This window comes from Myxocyprinus asiaticus, chromosome 21, assembly GCF_019703515.2.
Source record: "Myxocyprinus asiaticus isolate MX2 ecotype Aquarium Trade chromosome 21, UBuf_Myxa_2, whole genome shotgun sequence".
NCBI classification, from domain to species: domain Eukaryota; kingdom Metazoa; phylum Chordata; class Actinopteri; order Cypriniformes; family Catostomidae; genus Myxocyprinus; species Myxocyprinus asiaticus.
This window is the reverse complement of record NC_059364.1, coordinates 12012551-12031295: the sequence shown is the minus strand read 5'-3', so window position 1 is coordinate 12031295 and position 18745 is coordinate 12012551. Positions and strand designations below refer to the sequence as shown.

The 18745-nt window shown below is 41.2% G+C and overlaps 1 protein-coding gene across 1 annotated transcript in view; it reads right to left on the bottom strand.

Moving 5' to 3' along the window:
- Window positions 1-18745, bottom strand: part of LOC127411675 (nesprin-2-like) — a 166842-nt gene that overhangs the window by 111032 nt on the left and 37065 nt on the right. Inside the window, exons 29-42 of the mRNA XM_051647390.1 lie at window positions 14447-14592; window positions 7644-7794; window positions 6711-7306; window positions 6262-6429; window positions 5818-5968; window positions 4221-4379; window positions 3861-4028; window positions 3192-3293; window positions 2869-3072; window positions 2573-2780; window positions 2299-2411; window positions 1783-1988; window positions 894-1001; window positions 260-539 (exon numbers count right to left, since the gene is read on the bottom strand). Of these exons, the coding sequence (XP_051503350.1) occupies window positions 260-539; window positions 894-1001; window positions 1783-1988; window positions 2299-2411; window positions 2573-2780; window positions 2869-3072; window positions 3192-3293; window positions 3861-4028; window positions 4221-4379; window positions 5818-5968; window positions 6262-6429; window positions 6711-7306; window positions 7644-7794; window positions 14447-14592 (2760 nt within the window). The remainder of the gene's footprint in view (window positions 1-259; window positions 540-893; window positions 1002-1782; window positions 1989-2298; window positions 2412-2572; window positions 2781-2868; window positions 3073-3191; window positions 3294-3860; window positions 4029-4220; window positions 4380-5817; window positions 5969-6261; window positions 6430-6710; window positions 7307-7643; window positions 7795-14446; window positions 14593-18745) is intronic.

Sequence of the window (18745 nt, the reverse complement as noted above, 5' to 3'; positions counted from 1 at the left end):
GTAACTAGTTTCTAGCAGGTAATTCGGTGGTCCAAGCTTGTTAAGATGGACCAGATAACCAGCTGTCCTGGTTGAGCTAGCTTGATCACCTTAAGATGGTATGACCTTGTTTTTCCAGCATCATCTCCACTAGGACCCATAAGCTTGTAGCTCAGCTGGTCAAGTACCTAAACCAGCTTGGACCACCTTAAAATACATTTAGCTGGATTTTTTAGCATGGAAAAAAAAACTCAAACAAATCAAATGTCAATTTGTGCACCTGAGCCTTAATATGCTTTTCTTGTGTTGGGGTCTCCGCTCCCAAGGACTCAAGTCCTTTCTTTACATCTTTGATCCAGGCTCTGGTCTGCTCTGCCTTGGTTTGGAATGTTTCAGCTTGATCATCGAGGGCCTTGTAGACTTGGACCTGGTTCTCCAAAAGAATCCCCATGCTAAGGTATTGATCTATCAGGGCCTCACTGTCTCTTAGCAGTGGGTCACCCCTCAGGCCACGCATCCTTACCGTGGATAACAGGTCACGAAAGGCCTCCACACGACCACTGAAGATTCAGAGTGAAATTTTAAGTTTTGCAAGGTTTATGAACTTATAGAATCAAGAGTGTACCCACAAAAGCCTCCCTAAAAGGGTTATTCATTCTTTAGTTGTATTTTACATTAAAAAGTTAAGAGACAATAAACACATTTTGTAATGTAATATTATGAATGTTTGAATTTGTTCATAATTTAAAGACAAATGTTGAGTACATTGAAGTGTTCTTCCTCAGTGAACTCAAGAGACAATATGTTCCACAGAGAAAAGAAAAACATACACTTTTGTAATGACATAAAGGTGAGTAATGAATGACAATTTTTGGGGGGGTGAACTGTTCCTTTAATAAACATTTCTATGGTACCTTTCTTTAAGAAACTCCTCTTGAAGTTGTCTCAGTTTTTCTCTGTGTTCAGGCACTTGTTTCTTATGCTGAATCCAGTCTTTAAAATGGTTATGTTCCTCCTGTAAACTAAACACATAAACAAGAGATTCATAACTAGATGGGATGGAATGAGATGGGATGGGATAGAATAGGACTGAATTGATGGATGGATGGAATGGGATTGGATGGATGGATTGATGCAATGGGATGGAATGGGGTTGAATAGATGGATGGGATGGGATGGGATGGGATGGGATGGGATTGGATGGCTGGAATGGGATTGGATTGGATGGAATAGGATTGGATTGGATTGGATGGATGGAATGGGATAAAACTGAATGGCATGGATGTGATGGAATGGAATGGAATGTGATTGAATGATGGTAAGATTAGATGGAATGGGGTGGAGTGGGACTGGATGGTTAGATGAATGGATGGATGGGTGGAACAAAATGGGACTGGATGGATGGAATGTGATGGAATGGGATTGGATGGATGGATAAGATAGAATGGGATGGAGAGTGAGTGAATGATGGATGGATGGATGGATGGATAGATAGATGAGATGTAATGTAATGGAATAGGACTATTCAGATGGATGCAGTGGGATGGAATGGGATTGGATGGATGCAATGGGATGGAATGGGATTGGATGGATGCAATGGTACAGAATGTGATTGGATGGATGGATGGATGGATGGATGGATGAATGCTGGATGGATGGATGGATGAAAAGGAATGGGATGGAATGGGATTGAATGGATGGATGGATGGAATTGAAAGGGATGTACTGTATGTATGGATCAATGTATTTATGGAACCACAACAATTGATAAGTGTGATGAGAGCATAGTTCCACATACTGTACCTGTTGAGTTTTTGGAGGATGTCATCAAGCTGTTTATGTCGTCCCTGGCAGTGAGCCCTCAGTGTGGCCAGTTCTCCTTCCTGTTCCTGCTGCCACGTGGAAAGCAAAGCCTGAGCCTCAGCAGGAACCTTATCCTGTCCACCTTTCTCAAACCTCTCCTTCAACTGGGACAGATGCTCTTCTCCATCTTTAGAAGCCAGGAAACTCTGGAGAAATCACAAATTAAAGATTACTTATTATTGCTGTAAAAATTGCAGGTTCAGTCAGTTCAGAGTATGGGGTCTCAGATGATAGACAGTTACTGAAATCTCACTCCTGTTCTATTTTTATTCAGTTTTTGAATCAGGCTAAAAACTGCAGGTTACTCTTGGGGTTCTGGCCCTTACAATTAGTGTATTATAAGTCACTTTGGTTGAATCTCAACAATGTACTAGCCACATGTAAGCTGCGCAAAGCTCAATCTTCTGGTCAAAACAGAGAAGAAACTATTCAGCTGGAGTCCTAACCGTTACTCACCATCAGTCTCTGCATGGAAGCTTCCAAGTCTTGCCTCCGCTCTGGGTTTTCAAAGCACTCATTTATAGAGAGCTGCTCATCCTGCAACCATTCCTCAAATGACTGGCACTTTTCTGCAAAGAGCCAACAAGGATGAAATACATTTTAATTAACAACGGAAAACATAGCTGGCATAGCATAATAACAATTTTCCACACTTTAAAGTTTTACATTGCTTATGATTTAATTTACTTGTAATGTCACAAAACTCTTGCAAAGAGTGGGGTTTCCACACCTTTAATAGTCTGAAGGAAGCTTTTTTCCCCTTGTTCTTTCTTCTGACGAATCAGCTCCCGAGTTTCTACAATGCTGTCTTTAAAATGCTTGCTGCGATTGGTCAGTTCTTCCATGGCGTCTGGTCCAGTAATGCTGTACATGAGAGTGATTTCCTTTAACAAAGAGTCAGCCTGCTCCTCCTGGTCCAAAAGCTGCTCACACAGCTCCTACAAACAAAAAATTGAAAATACAATCAGTTATACTCAAAAGAGTTTGTCTGTTTGTCTGTCTGTCTGTCTGTCTATCTATGTATACCTGTAATTGTGCATCAAGCTGTGTGCGGTCTTCTGAACTGAGCATGTCTACTGAGGAGCGTATGTTCTCCACAGATGACTGGCAGGTGTCAATCTTCTGAGTGAGATGAGCTTTAACTGTAAGGAGCTCTTGGAAGACATCAGTGCAGTCAGAGAAGAGCTCCTTTACCTGCTCCATTTTCTTTCTAAGGTTTGTTTCCATTACCTTAGTAAGAGGGAGACAGAATGTTGATGTAGTTGGACTTAGGAATAATTTGCAACAGAAAATTATTACAATAACTTAATAAACAGAAAAAATAGAGAGAGGGAGTGTTGTTCGTTCACCTGCAACTCGAGAGGAGACTCTTTACTCTGCAGCAGTTCCTGGATCTCTAGTAACTTTCTGTGAAAGTGTTCAAGGTTGTCTTCCTGGCATTGAATCTCATTCTAATAAACACACAAAAAACATTGCAGACTGTATGAAATCAAAATGAGAGTTTTGTGGCTTTTAGTCCATGTCTATTAGCTTTGAGGCCATCAATATGCTATTGTACTCCTATAAAGTCGACAAAATACAAAACATGCTCACTTAGACATATGCATATAAAATGTACAGTCTTTCTCTTCCAGGCAAATAGACCAAAAAAATTGATGACCCATCTTGTTCACAGTGGCGTATATAAAAATGTTGACCAATAAAAGAATTGAATGTCCTTCTTCCAAATACCAACTCTCTCAGAAATAGCAAGTAGCAAATACATTTTTGTCAGGCAGTGATGCAAAAATAAAAAGCTATTAGTTATTGGAAAAAGAACTAGTCTTTTGATATGCCCCGTCCGAGCTTCCTGTTTCAATAGGAAATACAGAAACACAGGAAAGACCATTTAATTTTTCAGACTATTTCATAGGGTCTTTAAAACAAAAATGATGGAACTAGAACTCGTAAAAACACCAATTCATAAATCACTGAATACAATTTTGAATCCTTTTTAAGCAGTGGTGTAAAAGATGTACCTTCATGCTGAGAACCTCCTCCTCGCTGCTGAAAGGGTGGGACTCTGAGAAGATGATGAGTTTAGTGGAAGTCCAGCTATCCACTTCTCCACCCAGAACAAGCTGTTTCTCCCACAACTCCAGACCCACACGCAAGTTATCCATGTAACTGTCTGTCTTCTCTGAAACCTGCCAGAGAAAGACACAAATTTACCTAAAAACAAAAGAGCTTTCTGGGCTTAAATATGCAGGAGCAGCTAGAGATTTAAAGACAGAGTTACAAAAAGTTACTATAACATAGTCAGGTGATGGTCAAACTACAGGATAGACTGAGTAAAGTGTGAGACATGTTTTGGGTATAGATTATTTTCATATCCTCACATCTAGCCAAGAGTCCACCAAAGCATCTGCTTCTGTCTCAAATGGAGCTTCCGAGCAGTCAGGGATTTTCTTCAGCTGAGACTGCAATTGTCTGCACACGGCTCTGAGCTCCTCCATTTTGGGTCCAAGACCACTGAGATCCTCCTTTATGCCAGTGACCTGCAATATAGACACTTAAATATGAAAAAAAGATAATAAACGATATTTAATTAAAAGAGTGGCCTTGGTGGTGGTAGCCTAACGATGATGGATCTGGGCTTCGCTAACTGCAACAACTCAATTCTCAATTAATAATGAAGTCAGTTTCATTTCTCCAAACTAATTTTTAAAGGTGCACTCAGTAAGTTTTTAGTTGGCTCTTATTCACCCAATAGTACCAATGGTTTTGGACATACCAATACATCATGGATGCACAAATTTGGACATTCTTGGATTCAATCCAAACACATTTATGTGCATTGTTGCACACTGGACTGTGACCGCACTTCCATATTGTTTGGTTTGCTTGTACTTTTATCTTTGAGAATTGGCTGAAAACACTATAATTGTTATTATTACTATAGTAGTAGAAGTTACACAGGTTGCCATGTGGTGTCAACATGGCAGCAGTACCCATGAGGGGTCGGCTCACTCAAACAGCTTTTATTGAGCAACGGACATGACTGGAGTCTTCAATTAATGAGAGTGTACATCATTTTAAACATATTTATATTAATGTTTTTATGTGTACAAAGTTTTTTGTTAGCAACTTAGAGTGCACCTTTAAAACAAGTCTCATTACTGGACCACAGGCCATGAAGGAGCTGACAAATCACAGCAAACTTTTTAAAAAGAACATTGCAGAAACATTGGAGCTGATCTGTCACAACTAAGAACTTTAAAGGAATATTCCAAGTTCAATACCAGTTAAGCTCAATCAACAGCATTTGTGGCATAATATTGATTACCACAAAAAAAATTATTTTGACTCAGAGTTACAGTGAGGCACTAAAATCTAGGTTACAGTGAGGCACTTACAATGGAAGTGTTGTTAATGTGATTTTAGTGTGATAAAATCGCTTACTAACCTTTTCTGTGTAAAGTTATTGCCAATTTTACAACTTTGTTGCCATTACAATGTAATGTCAACAAACCCTAAAACCCTAAAATGACTGTAAAAATTATGATTTAAATAACTTTACAGCTCAAATAATACATGACATGTAAGTGCTTTTATAAAATTATAAGCTTCACATGTCTGCCTTTAAACCCTCAAAAAATGTACCCCATTGACATCCATTGTAAGTGCCCCACTGTAACTTCAATTTTTTTAAAGAAAAGGAGGGACGAGTTGAAATTATTTTTTGTGGTAATCAACATTATGCCACAAATGCTGTTTATTAAGCTTAACTTGTATTGAACACTGACTATTCCTTTAAGAGAGGAGCTTCTTTCATATAAATAAAAGTGTGGAAGCCCTTTCTGTGCAAATGGGTGTGAGCCACAATAAGTAAAGAAACAATATCCAATTATAAAAAGAAATCATGATGGGAGTGCAGCATTGTATTTTACTGTATTACTGTACAACTAAGTAGCGATTAGTCTGAGATTGACATACTTTTGCTAGGAGGCGTTGCAGGTTGTCTTTGCCCATGTATGACGCCTGCTCATTCATAGTTTGCTCTGCCCTCTGGAGAGTGTTTCCAAGGTAACTGCGACAGCTCTGAAACTTCTTTAGCAGTTCCAGTAAAACAGAGCACTGCTCTTGTCTGTCAAACACAGAGTAACAGATATCAGTTTGTCTCTAAGCATCTTTACATTTCTCTCAAAACTTTTGCTAAATTTTTCACTCTCACATGAAAAGTTAGTTACAAAATTTGTTTAGCTTGTTTCAAACAAAGCGTGACTGTTCCTTATTCCAGTTAATTGAAGGAAATTAATTATTTGAGACTGATCACATCTGGAACTCTTATGCTACACTGTTATTTTATTTAATTAATTTCGTTTTGTGTAAATCTGAGCTAAAATCTTTTTTTAGTCAAGTTCATCACCTGTACCATACCTGTCAGATACAGCTCTCTCTGTCTCCTCCCAAAGGGAGTCCAGCTCCTCCTCCGCTGGATCAGGCTGCTCTTTCAGTGAAGAGAGTTCGGACAGAGCCTTTTTGATGCTTTGATATTCCGGCCGAAGTGAGTTAAATTGAGAATCCAGATCAGACAGTGCTCGCATCCTAAACACAGAGCCACACAATGTCAGAAGAGTAGAGAACCATTGAACATACTGGGCCTTGCAGAGCAAATTTCTGTATAATTGTTCATAAATCCATTCTTAAGCAAATTATCCCATTGAACTGAGTAGAACTGAATACTTTTACATACAATTTACAAAACAATTCATTCTGCTTGGTTTTATGAATAAGGTGAAGTGATTTTCTACTGAAATCTGGGACTATATTTGAATCACACAATGAAAATAGACACAAAAATCTAAGACAGAATGAATCATGCATACCTGTGCTGCACGGCTGGCATGGTGGAATCCTTCAGACCCTGTTTCTCTGCTGCTCCCTGCACTTTCCTCAGCTCGGCCAGCATAGTCTTCCTCCTCAGGCTGAGTCCTTGGCTCTGCTGTTCCTTCTGGACCTCCTTCTGTCGAACTATGAGCCGATCGTCCACCTCCTCCACCCTACACATCAGAAACCCCACCATATCCAGGCAGGAAACAGGGCTACCGTTTTGGGTCACTGATAGCTGTGCTCCACCCAAGAGCTGGTCCAACTGTGGAGCCTTATCCTTGAGGCTGCTGACTCCCTTCCTGATCAGTGCCAGCTTAGATCTGCTGTCCTGCAGTACCGCAGGGTCACTGCTGGGGGCGGTCTGCACAGAAGAAACATCCAGCTCCACGGTGCGCAGGGACATGAGGAAGCGATCGAGAGCACGGGCTGCAGCATCACTCTTGCGCACCTGTTGTCTGAGCCGGTCCAGGCTGGATCTATGGTTTAGAACTACCTGTGTGAGAGGGGACCGGTCCCGCAAGTCCAGATGACTGGGCTCAGAGTCGAACCGAGACAGACGATCCATCTCTGTCTGGATTCCTTCATCTAAGTCCTGATAGTAAAAAAGAGGGAGTTGAGATGAACTTGCAGACTGCAGGCTACAATCATAATTTACTGCTATAACCATAATAAAGTACAATATGTCAAACGTCCTGACAAAATGTATTCCTGGCTTAAATGCACAAGCTTTGGGATAAAACTAGCCTGCCAAATGAAACATGGCTTATCCTATCATTGCTACACAGATGATACGCAGCTCTACTTGTAATTTAAGCTAGAAGGTCCCACTATCTCAGCTCATATCTTGTATTACAGCACTGCTAATGTGTTTTTTTACTTTGGACAGAGGCATCTAAAAACTGAATAAATGTACTGTAAATGTCTCTCACCTTCACATCTCTCAATATGGCAGGGTTGTCTGGTGTATATCCCTTAATGTTTTTAGGCTCTTTGATGAACTTGTCCAGTCTTTCAGAAATCTCAGAAATCTTCAGCTCAATAGATTCCATGAGCTCAAGTGCTGCTCCCAGTGAATCCACCCTGACAGAGTTAATAGAGAGATTTAACAAACAACACAAACACAGCCTAGCCACATGAAATGTTTTCCGGAACTCTTTGATTTGAGCAGATTATTTGGGTGAAACTGGGTGATAACACAGAAGTTGGAGGATATGGAGAACCGTAGTCGGCGGAATAACGTCCGTATTGTTGGAATTCCTGAGGCCGAAGAAGGTCGGGATATGGTGAAATGCCTGGACGGGCTCCGAGTCTGCTCGACATAACAGGCCATAAGCTGGAAATCCAGTGAGCTCACAGAGTTCCGGCTCGGCGATCCGCTGAGGGAGACAGGCCCCTATCAATTCTGGCCAAATTTCTAAGATCATCCGATAAAGATCTCGTGTTATGCGAGGCGAGGAGTAAAGGAAGGCTTTCTTGGAAGAACCACAGCATTTTCTTGTTTCCAGACTGCGAATTCGGCAAAAGAGAAATGTGATCGATTCAAAGAATGCAAGAAACTATTACATCAACAGAAGGTCGCTTTTGCACTGATATTCCCGGCCAAATTGAGAATAGATGCTAAGGATGGCCGTAAAACATTCACATGTCCCCAGCAAGAGATGTCCTTCATAAAGTCAATGGAGAGAGCAAGTTATTTTATGGCACTCATGTTGCAGCCGAGTGGACTGGCTCACTGAACATTCACTTGACTGTCTGAGGAAATTGAGCGCCTTATTTGTTTATTTTTGTGCTGGTTCCGCCTAGCGGCTGGAGTTTGTTTTGTGGAGTAACACTCCTTCAGGACAGTTCTGTGGATGAATCAGCACGTTCTTTGTGCTTATGCCTCCTATTGGCTGGAGTTTATTTTATACATTATCTTTTGTTGTGTAATTCTGTCTCACAAAATTTTTATAGAATCACCGGACTTGAGCAATCTGACAGCAGAGCTGTCACGGGGGTTCTCGTAGGCGTGCATGGACTGTTTGAGTTTGAAGGGATGGATGCCAGTTGGCGCTGTCGTGTGCGGGGTTAATGTGCACATTTTTCTTTTTTCTGTTTGTTTGGTTCGAGGGGAAGTTTGGGGTTTGATTATTGCAATAATGTTGGAATGTGGTCTTTATAATTTTGTTTTTGACACACAATCTATTTTTTCTATTATGTCAAAATGTCAAATGTTAATATGAGTGGACTGTCTCGCTCCATGTAGAATGTGAATGGGTTGGGGCACCCCATAAAAAGAAGGAAGGTTATTTCTCTTCTTAATCATAAGAAATATGATATAGTGTTTCTTCAAGAAATGCATCTTTCCCCATAGGAAGCTGAAAAATTTGGGAAGATATGGGGTGGACATGCTTTCTTTAGTGCTGGCTCAAGTAAGAGCAGGGGAGTCATTACACTGATAAGTAAGCATCTACAATACAAATGTCTCAAACAGATTAAAGGTGTCATGAATTAGATTTTTATTGTATTTTATAATGTTCCTTGAGGTCCACTTATAATGTTAGTGTGATTTTTTTCATTAAAATTAGTCATAATTTAGGAATAATTGTTCATTTTCTATCCAGTTTTTGTGCCTCTGATTCAAATGCTCCGTTTTTTGGGGCATGCGTTCTTGAAGACTTCAGTGTAAATGCCCACTGCTGTGATTGGGTAACATCTTTGCATGTGGATAAGTGTAAACGCCCCTGCCATTACGAGCGTGTGGGGTTGTTTTGAAAACTTTGGATGGTTAAAAAAATGACAACCGGAGGAATTCATCAATACATGTTTGAGCCAGAATCTGATCCCGAATTAAGCCCCTCCACAAACACCATGGATACTACAGTCTGTGACAGTGTGGTAAGTAATCACTGTAATTTACTTGTCTATTTGTGTAATAGGTATTACTTTTATAGCTGTTTAAACCAAGAAGTGACACAACGGTATGTATCTTGTTACATAGTTGGGGCATTTTCCAACAGTGAATCATTTCTCTGTTTTACAAATGCTGAGTAACGCATGACAGTACCAAATAAAGTGTAAATACATAGTGCTATCACATTTATAACTGTGAAAGGATACACTTACCGTGCAACATGTAAACGTATACAGGATACATTCACCGGTGTCGCACTGTCGTTCATCATATAATCATCTTTCATCATATATTCAGTGTAGTGACAAACGCATACATTGTTCATTACAATGATTCATGTTTTCATTAAAAAGGAAAGAGTTTATCTAAATATATTGATATCAATACTCTTTAGGTCCATCTGTGGCAATTGTGCCATCATGCCAACAGAACAAGAAAATATATGCTGCTTAGAGATCCCTGTGCATTAAAACTAATACACGAGCATCTAAAATCACTAGGATCAAATCAAATACTCTGTACACATCTAACAGTCTGTAACATACAAAGTAAATAATTAACATGGATACTCACACTTGTTTTTTTGCGACATCACTGTCGGGTCCAATGTAGTTGGCACTGCATCAACTTTTAATTTAAGTCTCTCTGCAAAGCCTGCTTCAAACTGTGTCTTGTATTTGAAAGAATCATCGGTAAAATGAAGCGAGCAAACAAACACGTTCTAACCGACGCAATCCGGGACTTCACTAAAAATAAACGTCAGCCACTCTTTCTTAATGTTGGGATCCTTGCGAAGCAAATGCAAGAAATCAAGTTTCCCACTACCTGGCACTGCACAACGTCTTGACATCTTCGTGGCGATCGTGACACCTCCTGTTGCTCCAAAAATAATCTCACCGCTCTACTTTAACTGCAAGACCAGTGGGCGGGCCTAAGCAGTGTCGACGATAAAGTAGGCATTGATCTGTTTATGCAGAGGCTGGCCTGTGTTAATGTAATACCTCACTATGACATATTAGTGAGGAGGAAGTAGAGAACAAGTCATTTTGGCACCTTGGTTTCAATAAAGCCTTTTTTTGGACTAACGAAGAAGTTTTCGGTTCTGAAATTTACAGGATGTTTTATAGTGCAATGAACTCTTATATGTCAAGATATCATGGTAAGTTTGATTTTTCAATTCATGACCCCTTTAAAGATAAATTAGGAAAAGTCATTATTGTTTTAGCAGAAATTCAGGGGGAAAGTCTTATTTTGGCTAATATTTACACACCTAACGTTGATGATCAGGACTATTTTATTGATCTTGAGGAGATATTGCAAGCCGCTGGCACCCCTCATGATATAATATTGGGAGGAGACGTTAATCTTTTGATGGACTCAGTCCTTGTTCATAGCAAAAGTGTCCCCTAGAGCAACATTAATGCTTAACAGGATGTGTAAAAATCTTGGTCTTACAGATATTTGAAGACTTTTGAACCCATCTGGTAGGGACTATACATTTTTTCATCAGTCAATAAGATTTATTCTAGAATAGATTTTTTTTTATATATCTAAGTCCCTCATTTCATCTGTTGTTCATTGCTCAATTGGAAACATTTTAGTCTCAGATCATGCCCTGGTGAGTTTAGGGGTGTTGCCACATATGGAGAAAAGGAAATCATATAGTTGGCACTTTAATATATCCCTTTTGCAAAATCCTGAATTCCAACAAATGTTAAAGGCTGAAATCAATGTTTATGTGGAGACCAACTGGTCCTCAGTTTCCTCTGTGGGCGTTGCTTGGGAGGCATTTAAGGTGGTTCTTAGGGGCCGGATCATACAGTATGCCTCATTCACCAAAAAATCCAAAGCACGAGAACTCGTGGAGTTGGAAGGGAATATTAAAAGTGCAGAAGCAGAGCTGAAGCACTGAATGTCGTCTGATGGCCTCAGAGAACTGACCCGATTGAAAAACAGATATAATACTATTTTGTTGCAGAAGGTGGAGTTTTGGCTATTCAGGGCAAGACAGTCATACTTTGAGTCGGGGGACAAGGCAGGAAAACTTCTGGCTAGATACATAAAACAGAGAGAGTCCACGTTTTCATCTACTGATGAGAATATTAGAAACTTTGTGGAACCATTAGAACTTCCTAAACTGACGGCTGAGCAAAACTTGGAGCTCGGTGAGGTAATTAAGGCCTTGCCTACAGGCAAGGCTCCGGGACCTTGGAGTTTTTTAGATCTTATGCTACAGAATTTGCTCCACATTTGCTAGAAATTTATACAGAATCACTAAAGAATGGAAAGCTTCCACAAACCATGACGCAAGCCCAGATTAGTCTGATTCTTAAAAAGGACAAAGATCCGAGTGAGTGTAAGAGTTACCGTCCAATTTCCCTGATCCAGCTAGACGTTAAAATATTGTCCAAAATTTTGGCTAACCGATTAAGCAAAGTTATGACATCTCTTATACATATAGATCAGATGGGGTTTATTCAGGGCCATAGCTCTTCTGATAACATTAGGCGTTTCATCAATATCATGTGGTCAGTGGCGAATGATCAGACTCCAGTCGTTGCCATCTCACTTGATGCCGAAAAGGCATTTGATATGGTAGAATGGGATTATCTTTTTAAGATTTTGGAAATGTACTGGTTCAGGAATACTTTTATTGGTTGGATTAAGTTACTTGATAGACACCCGGTAGCGGCAGTACAAACGAATGGATTAATTTCAGATTATTTTACTCTGGATCTTTCCCCCTTATTGTTCTGTCTTGCCCTGGAACCATTAGCAGCTGCAATAAGAAAGGAGGATGATTTTCCAGGGGTGGTGGTGGGAGGTGTGGCGCATAAGCTTTTGCTTTACGCAGATGATATTTTATTATTCGTCTTCAACCCTACTAGATCTATGCCTTGCCTTCACAAAATTATTAATTCCTTCTGTAAATTCTTGGGATACAGAGTTAATTGGTCTAAATCTGAAGCTTTGGCTCTGACAGCGTACTGCCTGGTAATGGCTTTTCAGCCGAGCACCTTCCAGTGGTCCAAACAGGGCATTAAGTATTTGGATATTTTATTCCCAGCAAATTTGTGTGATTTAGTTAGAGTTAATTTTGACCCTTTAATAAAAAGGTTTTCGAGCGATGTAGGCAGGTGGGCTTCATTACATTTATCTATGATTGGGAAGGTTAATGTTATTAAAATGAATTGTATTCCAAAATTCAACTACCTGCTACATTCTCTCCCTATAGATGTTCCCCTCTCTTATTTCAAGCAATTTCATGGCATAGCAAAGTCCTTCATTTGGAATGGTAAACGTCCCAGATTACATTTCAGTATTTGCATAGTTCATTAAAGGCTTCATTAGGCTCATTGGTCGCTTCCACCTGAGAGAGCCCCTCCTTGTTTTGTATTGAACAGGAAGTTCTTGCCCCTATTTCATCATTGCAAAGCCTTTCTATCAAACTAATCGGAAAAGTTAAGTTACACCCCCTTATCTCGCATTTGCACTCGGTGTGGACAAAAGTGTCCAGAGTGTTTAATTCAGATATTTATTTAAATGTTGCCTCGAGCATATGGCTGAACCCAAAATTATGTATTAACAAGTCTCCTTTCTGCTCGTCAGAGTGGATTGTGAGGGAGGTTAATACAATTGGTGACCTATATGAGAGTTGATTGTTGAGGTCCTTTGAAAATTTGTTCAACATTTTGGGATTCCCAGATCTCAGTTCTTTAGGTATTTACAGCTGTGCCACCTGCTCTGTACTATTTTTGGGAGTAGCATACACCCCCCGAGACATCAGATACTCTGGGAGTACAGCTTTTGCAAAAGGTCAGGAGGCATCAGTGTATTACTCCCTGCTAATTCAGTGTCTGGGGGACAGAGCTTTAACTTCTGTCAAGAGATTATGGGAGAAAGATTTAAACTTGATATAGGAAGAGGGAGTGTGGGCTAGGATTCTAAAAAATGTCAAGTCTGCATCTAGAGATGCAAGGGTGCGCCTTATGCAATTCAAGATTTTACATAGATTCTACTGGACCCCCTCTAGATTGTATAGGCTTGGTCTTAAAGACATACCCTCCTGCTGGCAATGCCAATCAGAAGATTGAGACACAACCCATGTTTTTGGTGGTGTGTTAAGATCCAAGAATTTTGGTTGAAGGTTCAGAGTTTTATGTGTGATGTATTGGGCACTCAAATTTCATTTTGCCCCAGACTCTGTATTTTAGGAGATGGGGCGGTCATCAATATAGGGGATAAACATATAAAAAAATTGGGTCCTAACCAGTGTTATGATCGGCAAACAAATTGTTTAAGGGGATGGAAGTCGGCTGGAGTGCCCTCATTTCAAGAATGGTGCACGGAGATGAGAAGGGTAGCGGCTTTCGAGGAAGCATCGTGTAGAAGGCTGGGGAATTGGAATTTGTTCGATGGGAAATGGGGCAGCTATTTGCAGTTTTTGGAGGGCTTTCGGGGAGGGGCAGTGGAGAGAGAAGTTTAGTTTTAAATGTGTGTGATTATTATATTTTTTTAGTTTTTTTATGTGTATGTTTTTTGTGTGTGTCTATAATCATGTGTGACCACAGGGATGTTGTTGAGGGTCAGGGTGGGGTTGGGGATTGGGAGGGGTAATAGTGGGGGTTAAATGTTGATTCTGTGTATATATGTTTTGCTTTCCTTTGTTTTCTATATGAATCAATAAAAAATGTTAATCAGACAAAAAAGGAGCTGTAATGTGCTGTTATCTGAATATTTATTTCAGTGCTGAAGTTTAAACCCACTTTAAACCAGTATAACATAATGTCTGAACACAAATTTTCAAATTGCAGCATTGTTTTTGTGATGGACACACACCTGCACTGTAACTGTGACCTCTGCTCTCTCCACCTGACAGTGAGCTCCGTTCGGTCCTGCTCAATGCTGCGTTCGTTAAACTGCACACACTGCATACACAGCGCTTCATATTCCTTCCATAGTGACTCCGTCTCATCCCATAGAGCCTAAAAGACACAGCACCAGGTCTTTCAAAACACATACCAAGTCTAGTACTGCCACTTTTAGGAACAATTCGATAAGAAGGATACAGCTATCTGCCTCTATTGAAACGCATTATAAACATCATCAGTTTTAAATGTCTACAGTGCATCCGGAAAGTATTCACAGCGCTTCACTTTTTCCACATTTTGTTATGTTACAGCCTTATTCCAAAATGGATTAAATTCATTATTTTCCTCAAAATTCTACAAACAATACCCCATATGACAACGTGAAAAAAGTTTGTTTGAAATCTTTGCAAATTTATTAAAAATAAAAAACGGAAAAAAAATCACATGTACATAAGTATTCACAACCTTTGCTCAATAATTTGTTGAAGCACCTTTGGCACCAATTACAGCCTCAAGTCTTTTTGAGTATGATACTACAAGCTTAGCACACCTATTTTTGGGCAGTTTCTCCCATTCTTCTTTGCAGGACCTCTCAAGCTCCATCAGGTTGGATGGGGAGCCATTTTCAGATCTCTCCAGAGATGTTTAATCGGGTTCAAGTCTGGGCTCTGGCTGTGCCACTCAAGGACATTCACAGTTGTCCCGGAGCCACTCCTTTGTTATCTTGGCTGTGTGCTTAGGGTCGTTGTCCTGTTGGAAGATGAACCTTCACCCCAGTCTGAGGTCCAGAGCGCTCTGGAGCAGGTTTTCATCAAGGATGTCTCTGTACATTGCTGCATTCATCTTTCCCTCAATCCTGACTAGTCTCCCAGTTCCTGCCGCTGAAAAACATCCCCACAGCATGATGCTGCCACCACCATGCTTCACTGTAGGGATGGTATTGGCCAGGTGATGAGCGGTGCCTGGTTTCCTCCAGACATGACGCTTGCCATTCAGGCCAAAGAGTTCAATCTTTGTTTCTCATGGTCTGAGAGTCCTTCAGGTGCCTTTTGGGAAACTCCTGGTGGGCTGTCATGTGCCTTTTACTGAGGAGTGGCTTCCGTCTGGCCACTCTACCATACAGGCCTGATTGGTGGAGTGCTGCAGAGATGGTTGTTCTTCTGGAAGGTTCTCCTCTCTCCACAGAGAAACGCTGGAGCTCTGTCAGAATGACTGTCGGGTTCTTGGTTACCTCCCTGACTAAGGCCCTTCTCCCCTGATCGCTCAGTTTGGCTGGGCGGCCAGCTCTAGGAAGAGTCCTGGTGCTTCCAAACTTCTTCCATTTATGGATGATGGAGGCCACTGTGCTCATTGGGACCTTCAATGCTGCAGAAATTTTTCTTTACCCTTCCCCAGATCTGTGCCTTGATACAATCCTGTCTCGGAGGTCTACAGACAATTCCTTGGACTTCATGGCTTGGTTTGTGCTCTGACATGCACTGTTAACTGTGGGACCTTATATAGACAGGTGTGTGCCTTTCCAAATCATGTCCAATCAACTGAATTTACCATAGGCGGACCCCAATCAAGTTGTAGAAACATCTCAAGGATGATCAGTGGAAACAGGATGCACCTGAGCTCAATTTTGAGTGTCATGGCAAAGGCTGTGAATACTTATGTACTTGTGATTTTTTTTTCTTTTTTCTTTTTAATTAAACAAAATTCTTTCACGTTGTCATTATGGGGTATTGTTTGTAGAATTTTGAGGAAAATAATGAATTTAATCCATTTTGGAATAAGGCTGTAACATAACAAAATGTGGAAAAAATGAAGTGCTGTGAACACTTTCCGGATTCACTGTATAGTTGCCATGGATACACTCATTTTTAAATGTAAAAAATAAAGTTCTGTTTCATTCCTTCTGACCGCAAGAAGCGGCGCTTAAACTAGTGGATTATCGCAGCGCCAGCTAGATAGAATATACTAAAAAAGTCATGTAGTGACACATGCTGAGCCTTGAGGATAATAGCCACATTAGTTCAGCGTTCAGCCTCTTTCGCTTTCTCGCCTGATAGCGATAGATCATTATTCTTCATGTGATCCCGCGCTGTCAAGTGCAGCATACTAGAGCAGCGAGGTATCATCCTCGCAAGCTGTGACAGCGCACTCCTAAACCTTTTGGATCCGGGTTGGATTATTTTGTCGCCGTTTGGTGAGTTTTGTTTTTCAATTGATATACTTTCATGATCTGTCAGTAACACTTCGTGCATCTCGGTGCTATCCAGTGGCTTGTGTTTACTGCGCTCATAAGTTTGCGGTTCCCAGCTAACTTTTAATCTATTATCTAAATCTCTATTCAGATTTCTGTGATACGCTGTGCTCCTCAGTGCAATCCGACGGTCAGTTATCAGTGTAGATATATTCTTTTTTCCATTTTTTCCTGTGACCATTCCTTGCTGAACTGCCTTTCGGTTCTATCCGGATGAATTGTATTACTTTTTGTTCACTGTCGTGGTATCTCCCCCGGGATATTTACCGCTCTGCTCACCTTAACCTTTCGGTTCTATCGCGGGGTGTTTTTAACGAAGTGATCATGGCTCAGGGTTCTATTGCCACCGGCCTCCAACTGACGTGTAAGCTGTGTCCCAATCCTCTTCTCCCTGATGACTGCCATGATGTCTGTCTGCCTTGTTTGGGAATTTAGCATTTGAGAGAGGCTATCACGGACCCGTGCTTGCACTGTAGTCTTTTGCCTATGTAGGAGAGGTGGTTCCGTCTAGCTGGGCTAGACCCTAGTTCAACGGTGAAACTCGGGGAGTCAAAGTTACCCCCCACCACACGCACTCAGAAACGTTGTGCATCTACGGAGCGATCATATGGAGGAGAATTCACTTTCTAAGACAGTTGCTGTCCTTACTTCTGAGATGTCAGAGCTAAAACTTCTTCAATCGCTTCAGCCTATGGTGCCTGCCACTCCAGGAACCATAACACAGGAAGATGAGGATAGTTCAATAAAGGAATTGGGGAAGAGCCTCTTGACTCCTATTTTCTTTCACATCATTCTGACTTGGACGTGCTCTCTACCAGTGCTTCTGACTCTTTTTTTCATGATCATATGAATGCTGTGGATGTTACTGTGCAACCTTCCCAACAGGATGTTCATTCTGGTCTTTCAGCTGCAGAGGGTTCTATTGGGGATTCAGTTCAGTCATTAGGACAGGCTCCATCCTCTTCGGATGACACTTCGGCTGTGCTTCAGATGGCGGTTGCTCGTCTAGGGCTGGACAAGTCACCTGCCCAACCAGCCCAGTCCAGTGTCTTTTTTAGACAGTCCTCAGCTGCAACTTCCTTTGCTATGACACTGTACAAATATTTTGTGTCAGAATTCTCAAATGCCTTCACGGGGTCTTGTGCGCCTAAGCGCTGGTCAAAGACCGCATGTAAGCTAGCGTCTATGGCTGAAGCAGATTCCATCGGGGTGGGCCGTGTTCCAGAAATAGAGCAGCCTGTCGCAGACCTGGTGGTGCCACCTGACGAGGCCCTACGGGGCAATGTGTGATGCCCCAGTGCCCAATGTGGTCACACAGACTCGCTGCTGAAAAAGGCGTACGTATCTGCTGCCTATATAACCCACGCTGAGAATACATTCTGTCAATTACACCTCGCTACCACCAGTACACTGGAGTCGGCAAACGTTGACTCAGTTTCTCAGTTCCTGCAGACAGCTCTTCTGACAATGGGCCATGTGACCCGTGAACTAGGTACTCTTACTGCCACAATTCTGGCAGCCCACTGTTCCTTCAGTGGCTCTCTCTCAGGAAATTTGTTCTCTGTTGGAGAAGGGAGCCATTGAAAAGGTTCATCCCCTTGTTCAAAGGGAGGGTTTTTATTCAACTTATTTTTTAGTTCTGAAAAAAGACGGTATTTATCGTCCAATTCTCTATTAAAGTCTTCTAAACTTGTTCCTGAAAACTCTGCCTTTTCGAATGTTACATGCAGCCGACGTTCTTTGGTCACGAGGGAGGATTGGTTTACAAGCATCGACTTGAAGGATGCATACTTTCATGTTCCGATTGCACCTCAGCACAGGAAGTTTCTTCAATTCAGTTTCGAAAACCAAGCTTACCAATTCAAGGTAAGACCATTCGGTCTGTCTCTGGCCCCTCTTGTTTTCACGAGGTGCAGGAGTGCAGCTCTGTATCCTCTTTGGTCCAGAGGAATGCGGAGCCTTCCTTATTTGGACGACTAGCTGCTTTGTGCCCCCACAAGACATCAAGCTGTCTGCGAC